Genomic DNA, 24,850 nt, shown 5'->3' on the forward strand with positions numbered 1-24,850 from the left:
ACTCTGTCGGCTGCTTCTGCCAACAGGGGATGGGGGGGGGGGGGGCACCAAAGGGAAATAAACCGAGCGGGGATACGCTCTGTTCCCAGGTAAACACCGGGATGGAAAAACCACAGCGCGGGCCAGCTACATACTGTGTGTGTGTGTGTGTGTGTGTGTGTGTGTGTGTGTGTGTGTGTGTGTGTGTGTGTGCGTGGTGTGAGTCCCTGCAGGAATATATCGGGACCAGAGAAGTGCATTTTCAATTAGAGAAAGTGTGATAGTTAAAACTGTACAAGTAGAAACAGCAGGAGGAAATAAAGAAAGAAAGAAAGAAAGAAAGAAAGAAAGAAAGAAAGAAATAGGAGGAGAAGTGGTGAAAAAAAAAATAGTAACATAAGAAGAGAGAGAAAAGAGAGAAAAGAATGAAATGAGGGGTGAGAGAGAGTCAAGAGTCAAAGAAAGAAAAGAAGAAGAGGTCAAATCAAAGAAAAATTACAGAGAAAGTGGAGAAATGAACACACGACATCTTTGTTGAGGAACAATGAAAGAAAGACTGGAAGAAAGAGGGGACTAAAGGGAGAGAGGAGGGAAGGATATAAGGAAGATTAAATATGTTCAAGTCACTGGACATCATTATGGGACTATTGCAGGTGCATTGTGGGAGTTACTGTCTCTCTATGGGGAAGCTGCCGGAACAGTAAAATCTGTAGTTTGACACCATGTGTGCATCTTACGTACTTTGTTTATGTTGAAGTGTTTATGTGAATAAACAGACAAACAACAGCAACAGTGTTCAAATCAAATAAGAATAAACAAGTGCGCATGTGTGTGTGGTTGCTGTGGGATTATGTTCACACACGAGGATGTTTTTAAGTGTGTGTGTGTGTGTGTGTGTGGCTATTAACCAATAGAAGTGTTACAGTGTAGAAGTGTAAGATTAGTGTGCACACGTCAGCGTGTGTGTACTCAGAATACGCAGACGTCAACAAAAACCAATGTTGAAATATCAATGAAAAAAAAAAACCACTAGCTGCAAATACACAAAAATAATCATGTGTCCTCTTTTTTTAAATACTCAAGAAGAGAAAACAGTGAAATAAACGACACCAATAAGCCCTCGACTAAAAAACAAACACACACCATCACCTTAACGTCAGTGCTCAGTTCCAGTGTTTACCTCAGAATTCAAGTCTTTTACATTTGGACGCCTCCTGAAGCCGGCGGAGCTGCAGCCTGCAGGCTGAACATCAGCACATGGGACAATGACTCAGTTGCGTAATGTATACGTTGTTTTGTTTTTTTCCACCATTGTGTGTGTTGTTGTTGTTGTTGTTGTTGTTGTGCATGATGTACACTGATGCTGCACTGAACTGTATAAAACCAAGCAAGCATGAGGCTATATTAGTCTTTAAAGTTTTGGAGGAGACGACGCTCCACAGTAACTTACCTTTCTGTCTGCAGAGTTAAAACACCCGGTAATCATTTTCAATGATCAGAACCTCTTCGCTCATCTCTCTCTGTTTCAGTGCTCATATGCTGGGGAGTACACAGCATCATAAAGTGTAGGCCGATACTCGTGATGCATTTTCACTCTCGAGCTTTTCTCGTTGGCGCATTCATCTGAGACCACACGTTGTTCTCTGTGTATCTGCAGGACTTTTATTTGTAGTTTCACAGTTGTCTCCTTTCATCCATTTCTGCCAGCTTTGTAAAGCACTTTTGATGAACTATGTTGTTTACAGAAGTCTGGTTTGAGTGTTCACACACATTTAAGTTTGAATTATCAGACGACAAACCACCGATGAATCTGGTTTGAATCTTATTTATATCGGTTTACATTGTTTTTGTTGCTGTGTTTCGGTCTTTGTCAGTCCAGATTTCATGAATCCCATCTGGATTTACAAACATCTGATTGAGCTGCCAGTGTGAACGGAACCACGAACATGTGCTACAACATCACATCTCAACACCTGTGACCTAAAGTCAACTTGCATATAAAATCAAAAGGTTTCATTATCGCTATTGCTGTTAGCACTGAGGACCAGAAGACAAAACATTGGAAAGAATATCAAAAAGACAGCTTGTGTGGCATTTGGGGGAAACTCAAAGGCAGATAAATAAGCTGTGTGACATCTTTTCTTCATGTCTCTCTGCCTCGTGTTCAGACCACTACATGAAAAGACACCGCCTCCTCATTCATTTCAATGAGACAAGCGCAGCGGGCAAAAGAAGAAAAGGTCGTCCGCCAATCAATCTGTAGCCTGAACACGACGAGTCTTTTCCACTTTGCTTTAACACATTCTGTTATGAAACGAGTTACATCCTTGAATATCCTACAGATGTAAACAGTCATTGGAGTAAAATGTGTTATCAGCAGCGGGTAAGTACCGAGCACGGCCCGCAGTGTAAATGTGGCCTCTCAGCAGAGCCCCACTCGTTGTCGGACCTCTCTGAGGACCGGCGCTGCCAGTTCCCGAGCCCTGCGGGTCCCCTGGGCCAGCACTCCCTCCAGGTGAGTCCGGTCTGACCTCAGCCTCTCGATCTCCTCCCTGATGGGTGTCAACCTCTGGATCACAGCCTCACTTACGAGTTTCTTATAGGCACCCGTGTCCAACCCTCTGGCCTGGTTCACCGCCTCCTCCACACTGATCGTCGCCATGGCAGCGTGGATCGTCACCAGGTTGGACACGCCTGGCCGCGTCTCCGGGTCAAAGGTGACCTCGGAGGTGAAGTCGGTGACGGCACGGCGAACCTTGAGGGCGATGTCATCGGGAGAGTCCGTGATGGTGATCGTCGCCATCGTTTGGGGGTCAGATTTGGACATTTTGGCAGAAGGGTCACGCAGGGATTTGACCTTTCGTGTGGAGCCTGTGGGATGAAAACAGATCGAGTGTTTCCAAACTAAGATATGAAGAGAAGACATTCTGACAGTTGAAGAATTTGACACACTGCAAAATTACTCAAAGTTGAGCACTTGACCAGATTGGAAAACATTTATCCGATACATTTATAAAGAAAAAATAAGGAAAAATTATGGTAATCAAAAAAAACAAAACAACCTGAGACTTAATGTCTTTGTCTTTTATTGATGTTTAATTCTAGCATCTTTGTTTAGGAATAGTAACTGTATATGAAAATAAAATGTAGATGCAGAGTGCTGAGTAGTGTCAGCAAAATCTTCCTCTCAAGCTGTCTGTCAATCCAGCAACCACCAATCAGAATGTAGGGCAGCTTGTATTCAGCCTGACAGGCAAAAACCAGGGCAAACCTCAACGCTGGCAGTGTAGAGTAATAACTGAAGGAAACCTGAATGAGCGCATTTGAGTGTTTTGATCAACTCTGAGCTTCTTTCTTCTTGAGTTGGTCGACTGAACATCAAGAGAAAACTTCAGACAGACTTTAGTGAGAAAATCAAACTGAAAATCAATTTGTCCATTAATCTCCTGTAAAGCAACTTATTGTTTCATGAAAAATCATTTCAGTGCCAGTTTGAATCTGTAAAGACATTTCTGTGGAAAATATGTTTATTAGGGTTTTTTTAATATTTGGTGATGGATTTCAGTTGGTAAATTATTTTCGTTTTTATTAAAAGTGATTTTTTCAAATTCTTCAGGACATAGACAATGTACATACAGCACTCAGGGTTTGAATCCACTGCACAGTCTTTGTGCAGGAATGAAATGAAGAATTACAGTTTCACATGTGTGTGTGTGTGTGTGTGTGTGTGTGTGTGTGTGTGTGTGCGAAAGCCTCCCAGTGTGAAACAGACGTATCTTGGTGTGAAGTGATGAGCAGACCCTGGGATTTCCTTTCCTTTCTTATTTATCAACCCCATCCTTCCGCCATCTTGCAAGCGCCGACTCTTTTTCTATCCCATACGTAATCCACATCCGTCCCACATGCCACGTCCTGTTTATCGCCACGGAGACGACCTTATTTCTGGCAAATTAAAAAGTCTTTGGTTTGGTTTCAAAGGGAAGGTGGTGACTGGCAAGACTGCTTTGCCAAAGACAAGAAATGAGGACGGGATCCACCAGTCTGAGCCAAATACTGCTGAGTGCCTGTCTGCTTACACACACACACACACACACACACACACAAACCCCCTCCCTGAAGTCATCTCGAGGACACCCCCCCCCCCCAATCTATTATCACTCTATTATTCTGATACAAGAGGAGGAAAATATTTCTTTAATCAAAGCCGCGCTGCACACATGACTGACTCCATCTTGTGCTTTTATGATACTGATAATCAACGAGGATGAAACTCTCCGAACATGTTAACCATGTGTGTGTGTAAAAACTCGGAGTCCATACTGGAGAAAAGGGAGCGATTGTTTCAAAACAAAACAGCAATAATGTCATATTGTGGGTGGCCGAATGGTCTAATATCCCCCTGAATTTCCTGTAAGTGTAATTTGTGAATGGTCACTGTCGTCAGTATTTTTTTTTAAATATACCTTTATGTAACGAAGTCCCACTGAGGTTGGAGTCCTCCTTAGCAAAGGAGACCTGGCCGCAATGGCAGTGTACAAAGTCAAAACAATAAATGAATGTGACACAAAACAACATGCCATAAAAAGAGACGATCACAAATGCAATAATTTACCATCGAATTTAAAATAGTCTTGAATTTGGCCATATGAGTTCCTTCGACTTGATTTCCTTCCACAGACTATTACCGGTGGCTAAAGCAGAAAACCTGAAGGCTATTCATCACTATCCACGAATATATCCATCCTGTCATCTGACGTAATGATCGTGAAATGAACTCTGTGAAATGCGGCTTAAAATGCCAACCGTGAACTGCCACGTCCCCGGTTCAAATCCAGCCTGGAGCTCAAAACTCCAACAACACATTGTCAGACCAACGCAATTTGGCTTGTGCCACAACTCCTCAAGACTTTTTTCCCCTCGTCATGCACCTTGGAAGTAGGCGAAGATGTGCCGAAGATCCCTACATTGCTTCTCCCTTGTTTCCTCTCCTCTCTCTCCTATCGTTGTCTAATTCAGGCATAAAATGTGAAAAAACATTTGTTGCTTTGCTCGTCGCTGTATTGTTCTTGTTCCAGTTGTGTGCCGGGAAACTGTTAATGATGTTACACCATCATCAACATATTCCCACCAACTGAAATTAGTGGCATAAGACGTCACTGGTGTCAGTCCCTCCAAATCAAAACACAGGGGCTTCTTCCCAAAGCTGCCGTTTTGTTTAACAATCATTCAGGAAATATAATCCACGGAGCAAAAGTCAAGGGGAACAATGTATTAACGCACAGACGCAGAAAATAAAACAGAACGCGACTCGGCTACAAGATATGTTGTAATCTGCAAAAACTCTCATCAAGTTAGTTTAGTCTTGTTTTACAGAGACTTATTTCTAGGAAATGATTGAAACGAGCTGATTTCTGTTAAAACTGCTTGAAATATTCTGACTGCATTGGCAGATTGTTTCACTTGTTTTAAGAAAATAAAGTTTTAAGGACTAATTTAAGGAACAACATGATAAAAAGATGGAGATTTAATTCAGAAACCACCCTGGCACTCGCTCCATTAAAATGTACAACTCACGGCTAACATGTTGAAATACTCAAACAATCAAGATCTGATAATATCCTCAACGTCACTATTTATCAAGTGTGGAGTTACTTAAAAAGGTATGTTTCTGCCTCGGCTCCACAGTTAGTCCCAATGAAACATGAAATGACTCGATAATTATTAAGTATAAATCATATGTACAGTTTAAGAGCATCTAAGGGGTGATATCTCATTCAAACAGCTGCTAATACTGCTCAAAGGGGTTTACTGTGCCTTGATGATTTGCTGTAAAGCTGTTTAAGAGGTTTTTCCACTCTTACAAAAGGAAACTGATGAAACTGCCGAATACATTCTGCACATGAAAATAAAAATGGAAAGCTACTGAATTCTGGCACCAATCATCAGCTACCAGAGATCTATTTCATTATCGGTAGCTGACCTCCAAAAGTCCAAATATGATGAAACCTAGCGTGTGTGTGTGTGTGCCATCGTGCCTGTAAGTGTGTGTAGGAGCATGGTCTTACTGAGCAGGGCGGCGGGTTCAGGGAACAGTTCTCCGTAGCGGTTGTTGAAGATGCGAGCGAGATCCTGAGCCAGCTCTAAATGCTGGACCTGGTCCTCTCCGACGGGGACGTACGTGGACCTGAGAGATGAACCCAAAAGAACATGAGCTTCCTAAATAAGCGGACACACTGACAGCGCAGGAGATAAAATACACAGCAAGATGTGAGACGCAAATTGGAGACACTTGGGAGTCGCTGCTGGAGCTTCAGCCTCGGTTCAGCAACTTCGCAACTGTCACTCGGGAGGAAGCGATCCATTCATTTGGTCTTTAATAAAACCCAGAGAGCATGAGAGATGAGGGCTTTCTCTGCTACGCCGACCTTTTTTCACAGGAAATGAAGTTTTGGCCGTTTGAGGGTTCAAATAGAAACCGGGGAAGAGATCAATTCTAAATTTGTTCAGAAATACGCAGAATTCATTTTTCACTGCTAAAAACCAACCACCAACTGATGTGATCACCGACTCGGCTCGCATCAAAACACTTCAATTTCTCCGCACTAGGATCTGATGCTAAGACTTAAATGCAACATGTCAGAAACTCAAATAAACAGCTTGTTTACCGCATCTTAAATACATTAAGAGTGTTATAAGGAGGGTTGACGCACACAAATTATATAAAAACAGATTTTCTTACTTAGCAGTATCCACCAATGGAGATTTTGGTTTTATTTGTTCACATTTTGGGATTTCCGCCTCCTGCCTGTATGTTCTAACAATAAAAATGGCTGAAAAACGCGATTTCTACGAGGATGTATTGACTCTATTTTTCTCAGCTTCATCTGAACCAGAAGGAAAAACAACACACAGAAAGCAGTTCAGCACGCGACCCATTCCTACGAATGAACATCTATTCATGATGGGAAACAACATTTTAATATGTTTGGGTTGAAAAACAATGAACCCATCCTTTGACAGACTTCAGCGCTCAGATTTACTGGTGTGTGGAGTACAATAATAAAATTATATAGAGCAACAACAACCAATAAATGTTCTTTCTACAGAGAAAAGATTTAGCAGCTTATGAAGCTCAAGAAACACAATGAGTACTGGAAACAATGGTGCTCAATCTTGCATGAAGAGATGCAATGACTGAATTTATCTGACAACACACACACACACACACACACGCACACACGCACACACACACACACACACACACACACATCCTACTTATGAGGAGATCTCACTTGTAGAGGAGAATATCGGCCGCCTGGAGGACAGGATACGTGTAGAGACCAACGCTGCCTTCATTCTTTTGTTTGCTCTTCATCTGAGTAAAAGATAAGAAGAAGGTAAAATAAGCAAGTTGAGATAGAAGGAAAAATTAAGGATGAAAAGGGAAAAAAACTAAAACTAAATACGAGCTAAAATGAAAGCGGGCAGGAGGAAAGACTGACTCAAGTGCACTTTTTCTTTCCCCATGAAAGAGCCATTTTCACTTTTACGACCCATCGATTCCCAGACAAACGGGATACGGTTGAGGTCACGTGACACTTTCCACCACGTTTGAGATCAACTCATCTGTTGGGCAAACAAAAGGTGTTTGCTATGTAGCAACAGAAACCGGGAACAGGGAACCGCCGGCCCTCCCACTCCGTCTCAACGTGTATTAAAGCTGCATGTGGCCCGGAGAAAATAACTGTAATTATAGAGGCTTTTGAAAACAAAACGATAAAACAAACAATAAGGACGTTGGATATATGCCGGACATTCAGAGGGAGCGGGAAAAGGAATGATCTTAATTTGCAACTATTAAACTGAAGTTAAGCGCAGACGTGGCGATAATTAAATCAGCATGATTCTGGATCAGCGAGGGAGTGAGAGGAGGTCAAAGCTTTGAGAGACATATAATGATAATAATAATAATGATCACAATATATGTAATTTACTATTAACAGAGCCACCTTCACCTTCAGATGGCAGTTAATACTTCAGGCTGGATTTTCAGGCTAGTCTCCTTTAACTGTGTTCAGCTATGAAAGTAATACTTTTTATCTCCAGTTGATGACGTTTGTTAAAAACAGGATATCAGGGTTAGATTTCACATCAGTCAATCAAAAGTATTTGGCATTGTGTCTCATCATAAAGACAGTCTGTAGATAGAAGAATCCATTGTGATCCAAGTGATCTATAACTATTGCTGGCGATCAATAAGCGGCCAGCAGAAACTACGACTCCATTAAAGAGCCGCGAGCTTCGTGCTGTCGTTAGCAAAGACGGGACAAAATGAAACTGCTTCCATATTTGTACCTCCAATCTTCCATCCAACTGAGAAGGAAATCAAACAGAAACTTCATACAAAAGTCCCTTAACAAAAGATACATTTTAATGTTCAAACATTGTATTTGTTGATTTATTTAATTGTTTACTGTTGAATAGGTAAACGTTGTTTTTGTCTTTTAACATCTTAATTGAAGAATATTGAATGGATGTATTCATTCAAACATTAACTGAAGTGACTTTCTACTTTTTCTCTGTATCGATTATTTATTCATTATCAATTTACAAAGTTATTTTCAATATTTGGTGATTATTGCGGTTACAATAAAAAACGCTATGCCAAGTTTTAACAGATGTTTGTAGTCTGGCTTGTAAAGAATCAATGCTGTGTTATTAGCCAACGTTTAAATAGCTACCTATAACAGAGTTGTGTCTAATCAACTTGTAATGCTGCAGAAAGGAGTCCAGATTATACACACAGATGATTACAGTTTACCATAAAATAAAGTCTTCAGTGTCACACATGATTAGAAACAGTAAATATTACTCGATCAAGATCTCATAAATCCCTTAACTTCACTATTTTCTGAATGCGGAGTTGCTTAAAAAGGTACTTTGCTGCCTCTGCAGCTGCTCCACCAGGCTTAATGATCATTGTCTGATCATTGTCTGTGCACGTGTGAGTGGCTGCTGCAGGAAATCCTCAAAGTCTCACCTTCCACTGGGGCAGGTGTCGGAGGCGGGGCATGCTGGTCAGACAGCCGAGGATCCAGGAGAGCTCAGCATGCTCGGACACCTGCAGGGCCGAGAGAGGGGAGGGGAGGGTTTAAAAACACACAGAGACACAGACACACAGTACGTGTGGTCATACATTAGCCTCCCACAACAGGTTAGCCAAAACATACCTTGAGTTAAATCTTTTGTCCTAGATCCAATAACTTGATGTCATTGGGTCATTTGTTTTAGTTCATTTCGGATCTTTTATATTTTACTCTGTAACTTGTGGTTGTTGCTGCTGTGGCTTTTAATTTGCTAGTTGTAGTTTTTTTCCCTCTTTCTTTTTATATTCTTTATTTCTGGTGTGCTGTGCATTCCTGTGACTGTTGGTCTGGGCGGGGCTGGGTTAGGGGAAGTATGTATGTGTTCGAAAATAAAGAAAGAAAGTAATTATATACTTTTACACAATGGACAAATAATTAATGCATATCTACATACGTACAAACACTCATAACCACAGAGAAGAGATAAATAGGAGAAATCAATCAGTCAGACAGATTAAACAAACACAGATGAATGGGGGGGGGTGGGGGGTCTGGTACGGGACAGCTGTGGCGGAGGAAGAGGGTGACTCCCTAGCACCTCCAAGTGGCAGAGAAGAGTACTGCCAGTCTATGCTGCTCCCCTTCTGTCCTCCACTCCTCACACAGACAGGTGCAGCCCGTCACACCTGTGTTTACTGTTCGAATAGAAACTGAAAGTGATTAATAAGCACCTCCTGATATTAACAGATTCAGAATGTGGGTTTACAATAAGCATCGTCTGTGTGTCTGTACATGTGGCTTCTTTGCCATTTGTTTTCAATTTCTCTTTAATTTTGTGCATCATATTTAAAGAAGCAATAAGCAATATGACAGAGTCTTTGTAAATCACAATGACTATTGTGCTATGATCACTTTTACAACTAAAAAAATAAGATCATCATCTATCAACAAAAAAAAAAAAATCACACATTTGTATGAATTTTGGGGGCATGAATGACCTCAACATGAAATCCTGAATTTGGAATCAGCTGTAGTCACTTTGGGGAACGTCAGATATCAGATAATAAATATTGGTATACCTAAAGCTCAGACGTCATCATCTGCTTCGATTGATGTTGCATTTGTAAAGTTTCCCCTCGAAATTTAGTTGTGTATATTTTTTGTTTGGGTGGTGGTGATAGATGTGTTTATTGAATTAATTTAATTTAAAAAAAGAGAATTGTTGCAAAGTAATGAATATGTGGATGTTAACGCAGTGCATCTTGTGCATCTGGCAGTGGTAAATTAACTCCAACATATCCGCTTTCGTGGAGGCTGTCCTGAATGTGAAAAAAGTAAATAAATGCTTGTGTGTGAGAGAGAGAGAGAGAGAGAGAGAGAGTGTGTGTGTGTGTGTGTGTGTGTGGGGATGCAGGAAATAGCCTTCTGCTTCAGCAAATTAAAGTTTATGGACGCTGGCTATATTGCCATCCCCTCTTTCTCTTGTAGCTTGAAAAGCATTCTGGGGAGCGTGACGTCAACACCAGACAGCAGGGACATAAACCAGGATTTCAGGCGAACATGTAGGGGGCCGGTATTCATTACACAGACAGACAAGAGATGGGACAGATGTCGCTGACAGCGCAGAGAGAGATGGATATGGTTTGAAGTGCAATAAAACTCTGATATTTAAAAGCTTGGGAAGAACAAGGCCTCCATTCATGCTGCATGGCAAGAATGCACCGCAACAAGAGATATGCTAATGTTACGGATCATATGGACGTTACACTGATAGTGAGTTATCATACAGCTCAGGCAAAAACTCCTTAAGCCAGTAAAGATGGGATTTGGAAGAACAGCCGACAGTTGGCCCGGCAGTAAATCCACTTTTCTCCTCCATACTTCTATAAAACCCAGAGGATTTGAGGATCTGCTGATTCATTCACTTCATTTTTGATACCACTGACTTCAGCTCGTCACCAGATCCGCTCTCTTCTTGGGTTTTTTTTTTCTTCAATGAAGTCGAGTATTTTCTTTGGGCAGTCGCCGTATTTTTACATGTGGAGCAGGCGTGTTCAACAGGAGGGTCGCCTCGCTGCCAAGTTATGTGGCATGAAGCTAAACGGGAATAAAAATAGGACTGCGAGTGTGTGTGCAGGGGAGGGGAGGTGGCAGAGACACACAGATGGACTGAACTTAACTATCTGACTCTTTCTCACACACACACACACACACACACACACACACACACTTCAACTTCTAAACTTGTGAGCTGTTCTGTTTTCTCTCTCCATCCTCACTGTGAATTTAAACCTGAAGACTGTCATTATCCCTGTCAGGTACTTCATGTGGCCAAACTTAATGGTGGTTATAGGTGTGTGTGTGTGTGTGTGTGTGTGTGTGTGTGTGTGTGTGTGTGTGTGTGTGTGTGTGTGTGTGTGTGTGTGTGTGTGTTGTTATAGCCCCTGTGAATTTGGAGAGGGTACAGTGGAGATAAGAATCAGGAGCGATCAAATAAGCGTTTTGGGGCCGGCCAGCCTGTCAGCAGGTAAACATTACAGAGTCGACAGCAGTAAAATAAACAGTCAAAGACGGCTGACGGTGTCGATGGCAAACGTGAAAAGAGACCAGAAGCTGCCTTTTAAAAAGAGACACTGACACACTAATATGTTAGGATCTGAACTCTTTGCAGTAAACGTGTGAAGTAAATGTGCAGACTTGAGCTAAATATGTGTGCACAAGCATATGTCAGGCAGGAGTGCTTCATATGTGATCCCGTATGAATAGTACCTTTCTGTGTCATTCCTTTGTCATGCCATTTATTACAAAGGAGGACAAAAGGAGCTTACATCGCAACGATGCACTAAAAGGGCATTGCAAAGTAAGAAAATGGAGGCTTGTAAGCTTGTAGTGGAAAACAGCAGACATCCACCATCCATCCTCTCTCCCTCTCCTGCCCACCTGAGACTGCTGGAAGAGTACTGCCCTCTCTGGGTCGATGCCGCAGGCCAGCAGGCTGGCTGCCATGTCCAGTATGTTGCTCCTGAGCTGGGCTGGGTCCTGAGGCTGTGTGATGGAGTGCAGGTCCACAATGCTGTAGAGCACTGAAGGATACTGGTTCTGCAGGGCCACCCAATTCTCCAGGGCACCCAGGTAGTTGCCCAGGTGGGGCACCCCGGTTGGCTGGATCCCCGAGAACACACGGCCACCTCCTGGAGGCTCCTGGGGAAGAAGGGGGAACATGCACAGGGTAGCTTCATTTGTACTTCGTAAGTTGCTCTGTGAGGACATTTTTATATAATCACCTTAAACAAACCAGATGATTCAAGATGTTTCATAGCCTGTGTCTCACACCTTTATTGGGGCTAGTGTCTCTTAGAATAAAGACTGTACACACATACATCAAGTCTTATGTGCTTAAAGTTATAGGGCCAGCAGTAATGATTTGTTGATTTTACTCTAACAACAAGAGAAACGAGACGATAATCGACAGAAGTAAAACTCCTAAAATGGAGAAGAAAAGGGAGGAGAAGAGAAACTAGTGTTTGGAGAGAGAGGGTGAAGGTGAAAAGGTGAGAAAGTCACAACGAGAGAGAAGCCTGCAGAGACTGAAGTGTCAGTGTTAAACTATGGCAGGTTGGAGGCCAGCAGCAGTCATGCTTGTATTACCGAGATGCTAACTCCATGGCTAGCACCTCTGTTCACTCCCAAACACATCCAGTACAAAGAATGCATCACCTCACTGGCCAACAATAACAATTAACATCCGTCCAGCCAACTTCAAGGCCTCTGTTACCACAACGGGGAAGGACACCGAAAGAGAAGGGGGAGGCAGAACCACAGAAATAGATCAAATATACCATAGAACATGCAGCCCACCATATCACCAGCATTATAACAGGGACCTTATTCTACAGAGCTGGAGCTAGGAGAGCAGCAGGCTCTCCACCCCCCCCTGAAAGAAAGAGAGAGATCACTCGTTGTGTTTGTATCGTTGGGCAAACCTCGTGTTTCTCTTTCTGCAGAGCCTGGCCGGGCCAGACCGCCTCATTTCTACTGGCATGGGCCCACTCCGCCGAGCCTTGGCTTTCAATTGGCCCTGCTGGAAGAGAATCTTAACCACCGCTTGTGGCACCGAGCACCACATGATACAATTAGAGGGCAAGCCGAGCGGCACCTGTCATGAGACATGAAACCGCAATGGCACCCAAAATCTAGGGCTTCTTCACCAAAGCCGTTACACAGTAGATTAGGACTTTGACAGAGCGGAAAAACACAAAGACGCAGGCTGGAACTTTCTTGTTTTTGTTGGGCAGTTATAAAGACAAAATGTTTGGCGCCTGGTTGACACACATTTGTCTGTCCACCATGGAGGCCAGGGTTTAGTTCCCGGCAGAGGTGCGGTGCTGTGTGCTTGGCCGGGTGCTCTAACTCACAGGTGAGAAGGTGGTGAGGGATCATGTCCTTGTGGGGGTGGGGAGGTGGAATATGTGGTAGAGATGACATGAACCTCCACGTGCACTATAGGTGACAGTGAGAAGATGAAATACTAACCAGGAAGTCTAGTTTTGTACAATATGTCCGTACGTTTTAAGGTAAGGTAAGTAATCTACCAGGAATCAGTCTATAGAGTGTCCGTGCAGACAAAAAGAGCAAACAGCCAACATGTAATTACATAAAATCCAGTCAAAGGAGTTTATTTAAATGTTGTGTTTTAGAGTGGTATATATGGAGAAACCCAATAAAGAGGACATACATGTATACTGAAGGCCAAAGGCTTCACGTTGGTATTGTAAATAGTATTTTGGCCTCTAAAACTGTATCCGTGGGCCTCCAGCACAGCAATTTGATGAAAAGGGGAAAAAGACATTTTTATCCAACTACCAACAAAAAGTAAACTTTTGTTAAATTTTCTGATCTAACAAACTAACCAACTGTTCTGAAATATACAGTTCATCTAGAGGTATGAATAGCAAAGAAAATGACCTACATTTCTGATGAGGTTAAGTTTGTTTTAGCTGGACGCGAGATGTGTGGATGGGGTTGTAAACAGCAACAGCTGGACAGAGGAGCCCGTTTTAAAACGTTTCCCCACAAAACCCATGGGGTCTCTGTGTTATCACCTCAGATCTGACTGGCGATCATATGTTCCCCGGCTGCAGTCTTCAAGGTTATCATAACTAATCATTAAAACCTGAAGCTTTCAGAGGATATCCTCCTCAGTCACTGCTGAGAAATCGGTTATCTTGACAGCTAGCCGAGCTACATCACATTCAATCTGACTGAGGGACAGGCTCAGCGCAGCCTCTGGGATCAGATAACAGCTGCTCTCTCGCCAGTGTGGCCCAGAGCTTCTCCATCTCTCAGCCCTGAGGGGTCGAATAACAACTGTTCTGAGGCCAGCGAGGTCCACAAAGTCTCCATCTACCGGCCTCAGGGAGCTGGTCGCTGCCCGGCGAGAGAGAGGCAGGAAGGAACTGGGTGCTTATGTCATTACCGACGGGGTAATTGCACCGGAGTGCCATTGATGCTGTGAGCCTCTTAAGAGGTGTCAGGATTGATTTGGGTGCGGACGGGGCCCCGAGTCTGGCTCATGTGTGTTCTCACCTCGAGCTGACACGCCAAACGCATGTTTCCCCTCTGCCCCGTCCCCCAGGGGAAGCCATTAGCCATGCAGACATGGTAATGGTGTCATTTGAGCCAATCGAGTGTCAAATGAGAGTCAACGCCATGGCTAACCAGCCACTGGGCAATCGCGCTATCACGTATAATGCTACTTCGCCAGACACCTCTGTGTTACTTTTGGTCAGAGGAAAGTGTCTTTAAACATGTGCCTCTATAGTTGTTGGAAGTGAAAGTAGGTTACACAAGGAGGTAAATCAACAGCTGCATGATGACAGAGGAGACAGCAAATGTTGTAAAGCAAATAATGTTTGTAATGAATACTGCACTGCCAAGCCAAGAGTAATAAAATACTATCATCTAGCACACTTTGGCCACGGACTATATTAAACCTGTGCAAATTAATTCATTTCAGCATTCAAATACTTGCAGAGTGCTTGACTTTATGTGTTGGATATGAAATGACACCTTGTGGCTTGTTAATAATTCCAGTAAGATAAATCAAACGCACTTCAAGTTGTTCAAATTACTGAAAAATGTGTAACCAAATTTAAACACCTTCATAAAGACCTAAAACCATCACAATATAAGGGACTAAAGTTTGGCTAAACTTTTATTTGACTTACTTATTACTATATTTTCATTGTTCTTTTGGCCACACCCCTCTCAGTGACGTCACACCATGCTAACGGTTCTGCGAGATTGCACAGAGGTTCTTTGAGCTACATGCTAACGTGCTGACGTTTAGCAAGTACGTTTTCTATGTTTAAGGTCTTAGTTTAGCATGTTAGCATGCAAACATGATTAGCACTGCAATGACAGTACAGCTGAGACTGATGGGAATGCCAGTTTGGCAGGTATTTTGTCATAAACTAAAGTGAACTAAACTGTGATAAAAGTTATCACAGTTCATCCTGAGGGGCACATTAAAATGTCTGTACAAAAGTAGGGCTGGGCCTGAAAAAGTCGATATCAATAATTATTGATCATTTTTAATAAAGACCAGGAGAGCTGACCTGTCCTTTCCTAATAACAATTTCAATAACAACGACTGCACACATTTTCTCACTCCACACTGTTTCTGTTGTTGTGTCACATGTTGATAGGGCAACCGAAAAACACACCTGTTGATTGGCTGTTTGCGTGCCACTCACAGCACAGTCCATTATCAAGGGATGTGATAGGCTGTTTATGAGCCAGGGCGTATTCGTTATGATGCATGGCGGTTTGCATTTAATGCATTTAAGTGAAACTATCAAACGCTTTTCGTATTGCTACTGATGAAGCGTCTATCGCTGGGACATATCGCTGCCGTTTTATCACCCAGGCCTTTCATGGCAATCCATCCGAGTGATCGAGACATTTCACTCAAATCCACAAATGTTATCTTCCTGGTGGCACCGGAGGAAACGGCCGGGGGCCAATTCATTCAGTAGATGTCGAGATATTTTACTCGATAAGTTAACATTTTTTCCCCATGAATGTTTGTACAAAAATAGTACCAAAGTGGTGGACCGGCCGACCAACCAGCTGACAGGGCGACATCCCCAGAGTCTGGCCAATAGCATGGCTAAAAAAAAAGTCAGGAACATTTTTTTGAGACAAACATTTAAGCAACAGCAGCCTCAATACAAACAAAACACTGTCTCATCTTGTCCAGTTACAGTTGAATAAAAGACTAAAGGGTCATCTGCCTTCGCCTGTTGTCTCTTCACTTCCCTCTCTTTCCACCTCTGTTGCAGGCGTTGGATGCCTGCTGATGACACGCAGCAGACGCGGGAAACGCTGGTTGTTCTATCCTCATATTTTACACTGACAGGCGCGGGGCTGTCGTACTACACCGTCGCTAAGGTGACGAAAGCTTTCTTCATCCGCGTCTGCCATATGCTGAATGCATTACGCACCATGTGTGTGTGACATTAACGCCAACAGCTAGAAGGTTACATACACGAAAAAGGCAATGTTTTCACACTTGCAGTACCTTTCCGGGAATATGTGTTCATTTGTCTGCGAGTGTATGTGTGTGGTAATCTCCGTGGGGACAGAGGTCATGTGCAAACACAGACATATGTCCGCACGTGTCGTAGTCTTTGCCTACATCAACATCAGTTAAACTGTGAAGGTGTCTGTCCGTACGAATTTGACAGCTCACATCAAGCAACAACACTGGTGGAAAGATCAGACAGAACATTAGAAAGACAGTAACGTGACCAGATCCTGTGCACAAGCTGCAGGATTAAATGGAAAACAATAGCCAACTGGAGCTGATTCACTTCATTTGAGAACAAATAGACTAGTCTTCTTCTTGTGGAGTCAACGCTGGGTTTCCCACGATTCCAGAGAAAATCTAGTCCCAGGACTCAATGGAAACATTTCCCCTTTCTCTCCAAAGTCTTCCAGAGTCCTGGAACCACTTCACTGTGGCAACTGAATGACAAGTGTTGGATTCATCATTTATGTGAGCGCAAAAATACAATGAAATTAGATCCTTACAGAAGAATGTGTCGATGACAAATAAGTACTGGGACCAGATGCGTAAAACTTCGTACACAGGGTTTGTTCTTGAATCTACACAAGACAGAAATATGCTTACAAAATGATTCTTTTACCAGACTTATAAAGCTGTGCATTCGGATGGTTTCAACCCCCAAAGTTAAACTGGGCAGAGATTTTGTGAGTTGAATCTAAGAAGCATCTACGAGGTGCACACATTCTGACTGCAGGCAGGGTTTTTAGTAAATAAATAAATAAAGAAGACGCAGAATATCGTGCTCATAGGTTTTTCTGTCTTTCTTTCATTCACTAGTTGTTTTTGTTAATCTTCCAGTTGGTGTCACTATAAGAAATGGTTGCATTCGAGGTTGCTGAAGCATGCTATGTGAGGGGACGGTGTTAAACACAGACCTGAGAGTCGCCATTATTATTAATGAGCAGTTGCAGCAGGTCCAGGCCTGCAGCCTCCGCTCCGCTCAGTGTTATTAATCACAGCCATGGTTTGGTTGAGCTCGGACTTGCAGAACAGTGGATTTCTCTTCTCAGAGCTGTTCTGGGGCTGCTTTTCATGGCTCATACATCATATCAGAGCCTGGGAGTCCTGGAGTGGCCCACTGACATCTCTCTCACCAGGGCTGATGAGCGGGGCCGACGGTCACCGCCATTTTACCGCGCCAATTTCAACACATCTCAAAACCACCTCTGGGAGCATCGCCGCTTCTCCCGCTGTGAATTACCATCAGCTCTTTGTGGGCCGGGGGGGGGGGGGAGCTCCAGATTTGGCCTCGGCTGCAACGAGATGGGCGCTACAGATGGAAGATTTTCGCGGCTCACCCGCTGGCCATCAAGACACACAGGATCCAGTGTCTTCTGTCCTGGGCACCCCACGCACCCCATTAACACCAGCATCATGCTGAAATGCACCTTGACACACTTCCCCCCCGTCCTCTGTATCTTTCTTCATCTCTGTCTTTCTCTCACTTAGGGACCTGTTAACGCTGGCGACCAACAGAGCTGCACTTCAGTGAGGTATCAAATAGGAAATGGGGTTTACTGTATTACCCCCCTTTATCCCTAAAAGCGTGTGTGTGTGTTTAGCCAATGTGGGAACACACCACAGCTTGAAACAAAGTGCAAATGACCACAGAGAAAAACATACACACACACACACGAACGCATATAAACACACAGGCAGCAAAACTAAGAAATGGAGTAAGAAAGATAAAGCAGGAGAAAGAAAAAGGAAGTGATGGAGGAGGCGATGTGGTAAAAATAAGAAAATAAGAATAAAAGTGTGACTATAGCCCAGTCAAGACTTTTTTCTTTTTTTCCTCCCAGTGAGTGTGTTGCAGGGGGGGGGGGGCAGAGGGGAAGGCCCAAAAGGAGCGTTTGATTAAATCTGCGGTTGACGTGTGGGACAGGTGAGATTGATGAGGTTCCTCTGAGTTTCACACTGTGCGGAGAGCGGGGGTACAGGAACAGAACACTGCAGTGTGGCGGGCCAGGGCTCGGGGCCCGCTCGCGCCGTGGGGTCCCTCGGCTGATTAATGGGACTGGAGGCCCTTCAAAAACAGCACTCCCCGCAGACAGGGCCCGACGGTGCTCCAAAAATAACCAGGCAGGGGAGGCAGCCTCAGCCCCCAGCACTAACAGGCTGCAGCTTCTGAAGGAACCAGACTTCAATACGGCCAGTTGGGGGGGGGGGGGGCAACCAAGAGGAGCAGTGCCTACTCTGGACAGGAAGCTGTAATCTGGCTCATTAGAAACTAAACGTTTAATGACTTTTCTAGTTTTTGTGAAGTGACAACTGATATTGTATCAACTACAGTATCAAATTACCGGCTGACGTGATTATACGCGATAAAATGGATCACAAAACCGATTTAGAAACTAGTTCGCTGAGCACTTCAAGGACTTACTGTCCATGTTGGCTCAAAAGTTGAGAATGGAAATTTGAACATTTACGGTTACATGACCAATGGGTAAAATCTTCTGAGGAAGATCATGTGTTATGATCGAAAGCTCCAGAACAGCTATTGAATAAACCTTGTGGTTTTGTCAACTACTGAGTCAAAGGTCAAGAATGAACTTTAAATCTGTTGTATTAAAATCTCTTTAAGTAGGCATTCAGACCAAACATTGCACTGCGGCCCTGTTGCTTCAAGTACCGGAAATACAATCCAGGAAGTCCAGTTTGACTAAAGGATCCATGAGTTTGTAGACTTATCAGACACCGAAACACTGCACAGCAGCGACAGGCTTTTACCACCCTGGAAAATGATCACAGCAGAACTCATTTTGACAATCACAAGGCGAACCCGTTAAAGAAGTAAACTACAAGAAATGAGAGCTTGTATGTATTTGACAGGCCAACATAGTGCGTTTCTGGATGACCCTGTGTTTTTGATATTGTCTGAAACTTCAGTGGTCTCACTGAAATACATGACAAAGCTGTGTATTCTCTTGCAGCGGTAATATCTGTCTGAGCACACCCAAATATCTTCTGTAGTTGAAAATCAATTCCAACCCTCATCACACGATAGCGACTGAAACTGTGCCGTAAGTTCAGGCCTGTTATGACCAAAGCAGTTTGCAGTTACAATATGTCCGTGATCACATGTAAAGCAGCTGTGTGCAGCTGGAAAAGCAAAGACTCAACTCATATGCAACTTTTTTTCACCGTTAGATAAACACATTCATGCCAGAGCTACTTGTTTACATTCAGTGGGTCCTTCCAAATAGTTTCATTATACCACTTCCTCCTTCTGTGTTGACAGTGGACATGTTTAATTTTATTTCACTTGCAGGAAACAAATGACTGACAGGAGAGCTAATAATACCCGAGGAAAACACATAAAAGTCACAAGACAGCAAAAAATAACCGGCACACACTTACATTTATCTCACACACTCACATACATTTATCAATATGTAATTATGGTAACACTCACGGCAAACCTCCACCAGCAGCCTCTCTGTAATTTCCCCCTGCAAAGGCAGCGTCTGCTGACTTGAGTGCAGCTCAAAAGGCAAGATACCAGATACTCGCTACGTTTTAATTAAAAATATCAGACGCCGAGCAAAATGTGCACGGACCGAAACATGTGAAAGCTAGGAAGATTCCCCAGACACCACTGTGGGCGCACAGCTACAGACTGATTCTGTAATTCGACTTAGCGAGATATGAATTGCCATATGAAATAAAATATGAAAAAAAAAAGGAATATGTTGACATATGGGATAGTTTTAAGAAATGTGCAAAGCGTCTGAGTGAGGGTCCTGGCTGGAGAATGACTATGACAGACCTAATTACACAGAGGGGACTGCTGAGAATTAGCGGGCTTTTCTGACAGTTGAAAATAAATAGGGCAGTTAATGAACATCCTCAAAGGGGAGGCCATGTTTCCTCGCTCTCGCCGGCCTCTCCCACGTGGAGCGGGAGCTGCTCTAATGGTTTTAGCTGACACCCGAGTAAGTGAATTTGGAGCTGAGGAGAACAGAGAGGCAAATTAGAAGTCACTTCCTCTTTCCTGGAGCCCGGGGCTGACATGACTGATATCAGTCAATAACAGGACCACAGGCGAGGGACGGCTGAACGCGGGAGCCCTGCATTTACAACTGGCATGAGGCTGGAGGTTACTGTAAGGAAGCGGGGTTGTAGAGAGTACACACCTACATTCACCACTCAGGTTACAATTCACGCAGCGCCTCAAACATTAAGAAATTATTAGTTCATTAAATCAAACATTTGGTAAAATATTTGCTTGTTTGACAAAGTTTGCATTTTGTTTGCCTTGTCTTAATCAATTTAGACTTTTTGACACCACTGTAAGTTCACCTGTGATGTCCCTCTCTATGAAAAATAGCTGAAAAGAAATACATATCTTTTAATCTGCAGAGAAAACAAGGCTGTGTCACCCAGTCAGGACTGCAAAAACCAGCTGACCGTACTGCAATTTCCAACTGTCGTCAAACTAATACAGGTTATCTCACTGATATCTGCAAGTAAGATTTTAAAAAGCAAACCACAGCCGTCGACAGACCACAAACATTTCTCTCAAAATCCAAAGCATCTGACAAAGGTCACACTTCATCTTTGTGTCCATCCATTTAGGTTCAGTGACTTTTTTAACACATTTTCCAGTGCAGGAAAAAAAAAAAAACCTCTAAAAAGCGTCTTGTTTGACGCACATCACACCTCAGGGCATTGTGAGCGTGCTGGTGTTTGCACTCAGCCATCCACATTTGGAGAAAATTAAAACAAATGAAAACCAACACTTCATTTCTGATGTTATTGCTGGTAATGCAGCACTGCTGTGATGCTTTTTGAGTCCCCCCACTTCCACCCCTTCCTCCCCTCTCGTCGCACACCTCTCCGGCCTCTCCAGAGACCTTGCCTTAACAAAATACAGACGGGACGGCGGTGAACGCGCATACTGTATTACAGCTCGTACATCAGCCGGCAGCAGGGTTTTGGGCAGATGGTTGAGGTTTTTAACTGCACCGTAATGCAAGAACAGCTCAATTATTAGCATCGTTGTTGTGCTGAAACGCACCAGTTATTCTTACGCGTGCCAGGGGACTCGTTGTTTGCCTTAACACCCCATTTGCTTCTCCAAGGCAGCCGTGCAGTGATAGGAAACCCTAAGCTGAGTTATAGAAGGCACGTTTCTTGAATCCACTGAAGTAAAAAAGGTACACTCAAGGAGTGCTACTGAGGATATGATGTCACATGCCAGACTAGGAAAGGAAACCGCATGAACTTAAGATAGACAAGGAGAAAATGTTTTAGTCACAAATGAAAGCTGTTACAGTCAAGAATGAACAATTAAGAATGTCTCACGGCTGAGAAGGAAAAGCCCAAAACAGAATAATCCAAAAAGGTGGGATTTAAACTTATGCTGGAATCATAAGCAATAAAAATGAAGAATAACATATTATTTCACAATTTTGTAAAACCTAAGCCAGCTACAGTCAAATATAATTCAAATAGCACATTTAATTCACGTGGTGACACGCTGTAATTGCTTCAATGAAGAACCACATTTTGCTTCAACTTCAGTTTATTCTTTCCTCCATTTCCCAGAATGCCTTTCCCCCAGGGATTGGGCATAACCATGTTTGCTTTCATCTGTACTCAACCTTCACTCTTTGATTCAGAGCAACTGATACCAAAGCTGACAGTTACTGCTGAGGTTTCAAGTCTCTGAAAACACTTTCTGCTGTCAAACTAAATGCAGCTGCTCTGAATGCCAAAACTTCCTGCAACAATTCTCTCAAAGTATTCTCTACGTATGTAACACTTTGAATTCTTGAAGCCTTGCACTGCTGCTGCTTCTGTTGATCGACTCCACAGAATAAAAAGCAAAACAGGCAAAGAGTGTGCACATCCAACGCCAGTTAGGTACAGGTGCAGGACAAAATACTGCAACAAAGGAAAAGGAGAGGCTGTCCAACAATACTTTTTTCAGTATTTTACTTTGAGGAATTCTACAAAACCATATAACAAAAATATGCCAGATTTCTCAGTGCATCAGTGTTTTATTTTGTCTGAACACGAGCAGCCATTCAAAAACTTTGCCTAAATGTAATACAGTCTAAAATTGGCAAAGAATCCTGATTTATATCAGCAAATCAGATCATCTGATCAAAGAAAGAATAAAGAATAAGAATCTGACCAAGCATTCAATGACTTGACAGTTCTCAGTAGTCAATGCTGTGGACAACAGGGCACTGTAGTTTAATGAAGACACGCATTTTAACAGTAGAAGCAAAAAAGTAAATCATTGAATCAACTTAACAGAGAGAAAGAAGAATGTACTAGAATCAAACTGATACTAGACTTTTGAGGCCAACACCAAATACTTGACAATTTAATATAAAATTGATTATATATTGGCTAATATTTGTTTTTGTACTTTAATACACCCCAAAACAACATTTTTTGATAGGAATCCCCTCTGATACGGTGGAGGGCCTTGTAGCTGCCTGGAAGGTATGAATGTTTGGTGAGTAAGGCACAAAGTGCTGGAGAAGAGCTGCGTGACGTGTTCAAGCTCATACTGGTCTGCAGCAAGAAACTATTATAGACCTGTACCCGAGATACGCACTGTTGAAAATAAACTTGTCAGTGTGGTGGACAAACTATGTAATGGTGACGCTGTTTCTAAATGACCCTGAACACATCACAGCTTTAAATGCTGCAATTTAGTCTTTTTGCTACTCATCGCCAACCTATACTATATACTGTTATACATATATACTGTATAGTGCCAGCTAATATCGGCTGATATATTGGCACAGGCAATGTATCTAAGCTACTACTATACTATAGGGTGAAATAAAGAGTAACACACACTGGCTGAGGATATGACCTTACTCAAAGACTGGTGTGTGATGGCCATTAAACATTTAAATATGATAAACATTATATATAATATAAAGTGATCTATTAAATTACCCATTCAATATTTATGCCTTTGCACTATTTGTGTTTGTTTACAATTTACAGAAATAGGTTGACTTGCATATAGACAGTGTATGTTGTTGTTGTTGTTGTTGTTGTTGTTGTTGGTCACTGCTTATATATATATATATATATATATATATATATATATATATACACACACACACACCTACCTACTTGTATATGATAGTTCTATGTTTATGTTTACCGATGTTTGATCAGCTTTGTTGATCTTGTTTTTTAGCTGTATGTCTATTTCTGTCTTCCTGTAAATTGTGTGTAAGTACATTGAGAGAAACTTAAACACTGGAGTCAAATTGCTTGTATGTGAACACATACTTGGCCAATCAAGCTGATTCTGATTCTGGACACGGAGCTGGCCACTGGTGAGGCATCGCAGACGACATGTTGACTTACATACTGAGATAATCCACAGCTGACATGTTCCTTTACAAACAGCTGTTCTCACATCAGCTCCAAAGGTCACTACCAATTCAGAGAGTTTGTTAATTAAAAGACTAATAAACTAGATGACCTCCACTCGGTTTACATGAAAAGACAAACACCAACAACTCGAGTTTGAATAAAACTCAAACACAGCTGTTTAAAGACACATGAGTTCTTTGTATATGAAGATGAAAACTGAACTGAGCTCAGTTCCAGTGGGTAAACAGGATGTCAGAGAGAGGAAGAAACACCCAAATCCAGTAACGTTTCGGTCTGTGTGCAGCCACTCTGAAACCTCTCATTCGAGACACGAAAGGTGACAGTTGACTAAATATTTTTCACCACAGCTCGTACCTTGTTGTCCGTACTGGCCCCAGCGCAGAGGAACCTTTTCGGAGAATTAAACTTCTGAATGAATCTGAAGAGATGTTTCAGGCTAGTTCGCACGGGGAGCGCCATCTTGGACTGTGACATCACACTACGGTGGCCTTGAAAGAACAAAAGGGATTGCTGCTTTTCAGCAAAGTCAAAGTGAGGTTACAGAAATATTGTGTCGTTTTTTTAACTCATTTAAATTACATGTCATTAGCTACGAACAACAAATGCTAAAGTCATGCTAAGGAGACCCAAAATGTGAATTATTATACAAACAAATAAGACTCATAATATTCATAAATACAGGAAACATATGAAGTATATACATGAACTTGTGAAATATTCCAATACGTTTTTTAAAACTGAACTCATTCTTATGAAATGTTATTTTATGCTGCTTCTT

General features: G+C 42.6%; 1 protein-coding gene across 1 annotated transcript; it reads right to left on the minus strand.

Annotated features, from left to right (window-relative positions):
• Positions 1 to 1,627: 1,627 nt before the first annotated feature.
• Positions 1,628 to 24,521, minus strand: wars2 (tryptophanyl tRNA synthetase 2, mitochondrial). The gene is made up of 7 exons (XM_070915126.1): positions 24,427 to 24,521; positions 12,006 to 12,266; positions 9,020 to 9,100; positions 8,470 to 8,480; positions 7,272 to 7,346; positions 6,045 to 6,163; positions 1,628 to 2,850 (listed from the first exon to the last, which is right to left on the minus strand). Exons 2-7 carry the CDS (start codon positions 12,069 to 12,071, stop codon positions 2,402 to 2,404), a joined length of 801 nt encoding a protein of 266 aa, XP_070771227.1. The 5' UTR covers positions 12,072 to 12,266; positions 24,427 to 24,521; the 3' UTR covers positions 1,628 to 2,401.
• Between the last annotated feature and the right edge of the window lie 329 nt (positions 24,522 to 24,850).

This window comes from Enoplosus armatus, chromosome 11 (genome assembly GCF_043641665.1).
Source record: "Enoplosus armatus isolate fEnoArm2 chromosome 11, fEnoArm2.hap1, whole genome shotgun sequence".
In the NCBI taxonomy this organism is placed as follows: domain Eukaryota; kingdom Metazoa; phylum Chordata; class Actinopteri; order Centrarchiformes; family Enoplosidae; genus Enoplosus; species Enoplosus armatus.

Excerpts from the sequence above, each read along its gene's own strand:
- wars2 (XM_070915126.1), bottom strand. The coding sequence starts at position 12,071 with ATGGCAGCCAGCCTGCTGGCCTGCGGCATCGACCCAGAGAGGGCAGTA. Across the intron at positions 9,101-12,005 it reads TACTCTTCCAGCAGTCTCAG|GTGTCCGAGCATGCTGAGCT; the intron begins GTGGGCAGGAGA and ends TCGGCCCTGCAG. Across the intron at positions 2,851-6,044 it reads TGAACCCGCCGCCCTGCTCA|GCTCCACACGAAAGGTCAAA; the intron begins GTAAGACCATGC and ends TTCATCCCACAG.